This window comes from Rhinoderma darwinii, chromosome 3, assembly GCF_050947455.1.
Source record: "Rhinoderma darwinii isolate aRhiDar2 chromosome 3, aRhiDar2.hap1, whole genome shotgun sequence".
Taxonomy (NCBI): Eukaryota; Metazoa; Chordata; class Amphibia; order Anura; family Rhinodermatidae; genus Rhinoderma; species Rhinoderma darwinii.
This window is the reverse complement of record NC_134689.1, coordinates 381,110,536-381,117,294: the sequence shown is the minus strand read 5'-3', so window position 1 is coordinate 381,117,294 and position 6,759 is coordinate 381,110,536. Positions and strand designations below refer to the sequence as shown.

General features: G+C 35.2%; 1 protein-coding gene across 1 annotated transcript; it reads left to right on the top strand.

Moving 5' to 3' along the window:
• Nucleotides 1-5,157: 5,157 nt before the first annotated feature.
• Nucleotides 5,158-6,099, top strand: LOC142750534 (olfactory receptor 1G1-like). The gene has a single exon (XM_075859537.1). The coding sequence runs from the start codon at nucleotides 5,158-5,160 to the stop codon at nucleotides 6,097-6,099; it is 942 nt and encodes a 313-aa protein (XP_075715652.1).
• The last annotated feature ends 660 nt before the right edge of the window (nucleotides 6,100-6,759 follow it).

The window sequence follows — 6,759 nt, the reverse complement described above, 5'->3', positions numbered from 1 at the left end:
TTCAAGAGAAGTAGAGGAGCAAGTACAACAAAATCGCCCACATTTACTAAGACAGGCGTATCTTATGCCAGTCCAAATAAAGGAGATATTTTGAGTGATTTGTGCAAAATGTATTAAAAAGGCTTCTTAATAAATTTGGTGCAATTTGTATACTCACAGTCAGAATATAAAATCTACTCCTGCTATCAGCAGGCATAGATTTGCACTTAAAATCTGTGCCACTTTTGCCTATTTTTCTTAATAAATGTGGCCTAAAATACTACTTGAAAACCACACACCTCTCTTTTTACTTACCAAATTTGTTGAGCACCGAGAAAAGTTTAAAATCTTAGTGCAAATTTGTCACACGTCACCGTTTGGAAAAATTGCCATAAACTGCTTTGTAAATGTGTGCCAATGTTGCATGCTGCCTACTGGCTAAATGAAGAGACCAATCAGTCAACATGCTTTACTGACTGCAGCAAAGTCATTGACTACTACGTTGATTTTATGGACTATTGATTTCAAATTTACTTTTATCACAATGGTGGTTTCCCCTCTCCATGTTGTCACCACTTACTGTGGTAGGTAAAAAGGTGGGTAAAATCGGAGCTTGGTGGTACTCCAAGGGTTAATTATTTGGATAAATAAGTAGTAATTCAATGGAGCATGTGGTTACTTAGTTTTTTATCCTAGTCTTCAATGATGGTCAAGGTCAAGCCACAATCGGAAAACTGATTCATAACCGAGACAGGATTTGGCAACCATCAAAAATAATCTGGAAATACTAGAAATAGGTATTACCCACTATAAATAATGGCAGCAGGTGGCAAAAGTTAAATAAGGCTGGCTTAACTCTGATTCGCAAGGGACCATGCACACTGTGCATATATACACTACATGGCATCTTAGCCGGCCCTACTTCCCAGTGCAAAAAGCCTGGAACGGTCACTGGGCCAATAGGATAGTGCAAGAACAAGTTCCTTACACTTTACGACACCAACACAGTGTAGTCACCAGTGTAAAAACGGCAAGATTTCAGAGATGTAGATAGTGAAATGAATTTAAAAAACAAACAAACAAACAAAAACCACCACAATTTTCTTTTAAATATATGTTTAACATAAATTGAAACAATAGGTCATTTTTCGTTGTTACTTTTCTTTATTAAATTATTTTTATTGTATTTATTTAGAATATATCTTAATGAAATGTATTATTGTTATTATTATATTTCATAAAAGAGGGAAAAAAAATATTTGGGGGAGATTACTCTTAAATCCGTTTTCATAAATTACGGAAATAATTGGTAATTAAATGTCGTGTTTGAAAGATAAACACAAGTCTACAGAGAATATATCAAATTTAACTTCCCCAGAGAAGTATAGATTGTAATAATGACCTGTATGTAGAGGAGAAATGATATAAATCCAGGGTAGAACGGTAAGATTGCTTATACTTATCGTCAGCAAATGATGGACATTTCCAAAGGTACAAATTCTGTATTTTGAATGAATTCTGCTTAATATTTTCTTTTTAATGCTAAAATAAAAATGGAACAAATTAATGATAATAATAAGTATAAGCCTTAAGAATTACCAGTAAAGAAGATAATTTTACAAAGTTACTAAAGAATTAATATTCCTTAAGGACACCTTTGCACTGATTATTTTTAGATATTTTTTAATATAAATATTTTACATTTGCTTCCTAAATGCAAAATCAAAGGGGTTGTCTAGTTTGAGGGCTGTTTTTCATACTGGTGACCTATTCACAGGATAGGTGATCGGTATATGATCGGTAGGGGTCCGACACTGTCAGAATAAGTGTCTGTATAAGGGGAAAGAAGTACAGGACAGAAGTTGCATCGATACAAGACAACTAGTGAAGGCAGCAGCATCCTGGACACAAATAACTAATATTTAGTGAGTATTACTAGGACGCACATGAAAAGTCTGAAATTAAGAGCAGGTTACAAACTGCATGTCACGAAGTCTGAAAATTAATGAGGAAATTGAGATTGCAGTATGCAACTTTTTTTAACTCCAGATAACTACTAACATACTGTATGTAATAATTATTTTTCAAAAGTATCTTTTGAATATTATATTTTCTTTTTTTCATTCTCATTATCCCCCCCCCCCCCCCAGACTTTCAAAAGTAGAGATGAGCAAATCGATTCTAGTAAAACAAACTACAGATAGATAGTGAATTAGTGTCTGGGAGTGTGTTTCATAGGGAGGAGAAGGGATTAGAGAATAGATAGTTAAATTTACAATAATTTGATAAAGAGAGTCAATTAGTGTCAGTGTGTTAGTTATTACCCGAATGAAACGTAAAAGGCTGTTTACATAAAAAATAAAAAAATAAAAACACGAAACCATGAGTTTAAAAAGAACCTGAATGAATAGCTAGCCAACTAAATGGCAACCTGTACATAACAGATAATTAAAAGTAAACTGTGACATGTGAAAATAAAAAAGTAAAGTATAACTTGCAATACATGTCCAGTTAGGCCAAAACTTACACATACACTTGTATATATACAGTATATTAAATAGATAGATGTGTCTGCGTATATGCATATATGCACAAGTGACCCATGCCCACTAGTTAGCCAGGCACAGGCAGTCATTGCTGAGAGTGAGTGCTGCTGTAGCTATACATTTCTTTACTGACGTGACTTCACTTATTGTTTTACATATATCTAATTGTGCCTCCAAAAATTGGCGGGCTGTTCTGTGTCAAGCGCCGTTATACTTCAGTCTGACATATTTTTTGCGTCAAAGTCACAATTTGTTTTTAAATAAATAAAGTAAAAAGCCATTGCTTCTTCACTTTCCTGGATAATCAGGCACAATGTTACTGCCACATGTAGTTGTGGCGGTGGAAGTGGTGAATAATATTTATATATCTTCTTTGAAATAACGCTCAACTTGTTACTACTTCCCAAAAAGGGAAAATTTTTGGACAGCTATTCAAAAAGCGATTGCTTCTTCTGATACCAACATGTGTGTATAAACCCCTTCAGTCATCTGCTTCAGAAAGGGATAATTTTTGGATCAATTTTTAAGTTAAAATTTTTTTTTTTTAAAATCCAACAAAGGATTGTGTGATTAAACAGGCTGTTTAAACTACCGGCTACCATCTGTTTATCCATAGCCTTATATGTTGCTGTCACTTTGACAATACTGATGCTGACATGCAGTTAAAGAGCTGGGATATAGTCCTAGAAGACCTCAGACTGTCATACATGACTTTTCAGAGCAAACAGAGCACTTCCGATTCGCAATGAATTTATTTGGATCGAATCTGATGGCCGATCAATATGAATGCAAAATAAATTTCAGGAAATTTGGTCATGTCTACCAAAAGCTAAAACTTTTTTTTTCTCCATCAGCAGAGCACTATATGGGGGCTTGATGTTTTGCAAGACAAGATGTAGCTTTTAATGTACTATATAATGAACTGGGAAATTGAAAAAAGTTCTTTGTGGGTGAAATGGGAAAAAAACAGCGATTCCTCCATTGTTTTTGGGGTTTTGTTTTACAGAATTCACCATGCAGTAAAAACGACATGTTAACTTAGTTCTATAGGTTGATACGATTACGGTGATTCCAAATTTCTATTGTTTTTTTTCTATTTTACGACAAAACGTTTTTGTTAAAAAAAAAAATTTAACTATTTTTTTGCAGATTAAGCGGTATGGTGGCTTCCGTTTTGCATGGCGAGCCATTATTTTTACTGCTATCATTTTGGGGTACATGCAACTTTTGATCACTTTTTATTCCATTTATTGGGGTACTAAAGATGACTTAGGTGACTAAAAATCAGCAATGCTGGCATTTTTTTTTTTTACTGCATTCATGGTTAAATAACAGCACCCTGAGATCACATCACGGGGTTGGCAATGGGCTGTCGGAGTGGGCCACCCCACCGCTTTCTAACGGTTTAGATGCCACAGTCGCTATTAAGTGGTTAAATGTCCGGAATCCGAGTTTTTACCTATTCTGGCCATTGTAGTGAGGTGTCGGCTGTATGTTATAGCTGACACCTTCTGAGTACGGAGCAGGCTAAGCCTGTGACCCTGCTCCATACTCCTCCTTGGCGGCTGTCACATACAGTTATGTGACATGTCGCCATGGAGTTAAGGGTATATTCCTATGCGCAGGTTTTAAAACCCTTTTTTTGCAGAGATTATCACAAAATTGCATAAAAAATGCAGCAGTCTTGCATTCCCTCTCTATTTTTGCCACAATTTTGCAAAAAATCGCTGCAAAATACAACCTAATGTGCAGTATATTCTCTTTCTCTATATGATTCTCTGTATGTTTCCTATTATCATTTGGATTTTGTGCTAGTTGTTTGCTGTAAAGAGTGCGTTCTCTCGTTATGTTTATATTGTGATAAACAAATTAAAGTGACTTTTGGTGAGTGATAAAGGTTAATAATCATTTGACAGTAATATTACCTGGTAATTAACCTAATGTTCTTTATTAAAAGGATCATCCAGGATTAGAAAAAAGGGTCTGCATTTTTTTGGAAACAGCACCACTCTTGTCTTTGGGCCGTGTCTGGTATCACAACTCATCACCAGTCAAGTGAAAAATTGCATTTCCACCACCACAATACGACTACATTTTCTTAGTGTTTGTTTTTATGTTTTTGACTTATGCTGACTTGTAGAAATTAATACAAAAATCTACTGTTAGTGGAGAATACAATACCTCACAAAGGCAGCATAGGGGGGCATACATATTGCCTAAAGGTCCATAAACCACTCTTAAAATTAAAGCAAAAGAGATATAGTATATTTGATCAAATTCATTGTCTTTCTTCCAAAATCTCTAGTTATTGGTAATGGTTGGAGATCTATTTTAACAATAACATGAACACTTTTCTCCAGACTGTTGGAGACTCCTATTTTGTAAAATCTGGTGTTGTCTATTTTTCTCAATGTTACTTGCTCTGAATTTCTATTACACCTACTATCTAATATTATGTTGCTTTATATTTAGAATTTTATATTGATATTTACACTTTTTACTAAAAATCTCCAACTTTCAGTTTGTTGCGGACTTCTGGAGAACCCTTGACTAGGTACCAGAGAACCCCAAGGGTCCACAGAACCTTTGTTGGGAACCACCATTCTAGAGAGTTGTGCCTTCAGGATAATTGATGGAGAACATCACAGATATTATTGACTTTTATTTAATAGCTTTCTCTGAAGTTTTTGGTCAAAAAATATTTTTATTTCCGACATTTCTTTTTCTCTATCTCATATGTCTACTTTGGAACATGTTAATAATTGCAATACTTTTTATGGATCTTCATCTGCAGAAACCTATGTATTTTTTCCTACGCAACCTCTCCTTTGTAGATGTGCTATACATTTCAGTTGTACTTCCCAAACTAATGAACATTATTTTTACTGGAAATAATAGGGTTTCATTTACTGCTTGTTTTACACAAATGTACTTTTTCACTGCCTTTGCTTGCACAGAAATTTGGCTGTTGACCATAATGTCGTATGATCGTTATGTTGCAATCTGCTTCCCATTACATTATGTGCTACTCATGGAGAAGAAAAGGAGTGCCCTACTTGCAGCAGGTTGTTGGGCCTCCGGATTTTTAAATTCCCTTTTTGTAACAATATTTGCATCACGCTTGTCCTTTTGCAGATCCACACAGATCAAACAAATATTTTGTGACATTAAAACATTGACAAAGATTTCTTGTGGCGATATCCAAGAATTTCAAACGATGATATTGGTGGAGTCTTTCTTGATGGGCCTGTGTCCGTTTTTGCTCATTTTGATGTCCTACAGTAAAATTTTAGCAAATATTTTAGGCTTAAGTTCCATTGGTCAAAGGAAAAAAGCTTTCTCTACTTGTACCTCTCACCTTACCATCCTTTTAATATTTTATGGGACTTTACTGTGTATGTATATGATACCATCATCAGATCACTCAGAGGATCTTGACCAAATATTTTCAGTCCTTTACCTAGCAGTGACACCTACACTGAATCCTTTGATATATAGTTTAAGAAATAAGGAAGTTAAAAATGCCATACATAAAATAATTTTCAAAAACTTATTTCACAAAATCCATAAATAATATAATCAAATTTTGTGGATTCTGCAGAGTTTTATCAAAGCTCCTGTACCCAAACACAAAATCAATATCATGACATCTTCCAACAATCCAATGCTATTCACAGTGCTACAGTTCACATAAGTGGCAGAAATAATGTTGTACTGGAAAACCACAGATCACACATTGTGATAATATGGTGACGAGTTCTAGGCCAGTAGGTCCCAAGAGAAACAAGACTGGTCAAAAGTTGACAGTATCCTATACTGTAATGTATTTATACATGAGAATTAATGCTCTTTTCATTTTCCGGTTGTATTATATGGTTTCTAGACTGTTACATAAACATTAAACTATTGCTTTACGGAGACATGGTTATGGTGTTGAATTGGATTAGATAACGTGTGGGGCACCACTGATGGTTAGTAATGCAAGTACTGTGGAGAACAGGAGTGTACTACAAGCTACTGAGTAGCAAGTGATATAGAAGCTACAGGTCCTAAGTTCAAGAGTTGGTCAGGGCTGCTGTACCAAGACAAGTAGCCATACATGGTGTGAGCTACCAAGTAGACCAGCTGGAAGGGTTGATGGATGTTGCAGAAGAAATGCAAAGAGGCGCCCACTGTGTAGTAAGAGGTCTCTAACACGTATGGAATGGAAGCAGCGGTGTAGCTAAAGGTGTCA

Bases quoted from the DNA above. Each gene is read 5' to 3' on its own strand.
- LOC142750534 (XM_075859537.1), top strand. From the start codon at position 5,158: ATGGAGAACATCACAGATATTATTGACTTTTATTTAATAGCTTTCTCT.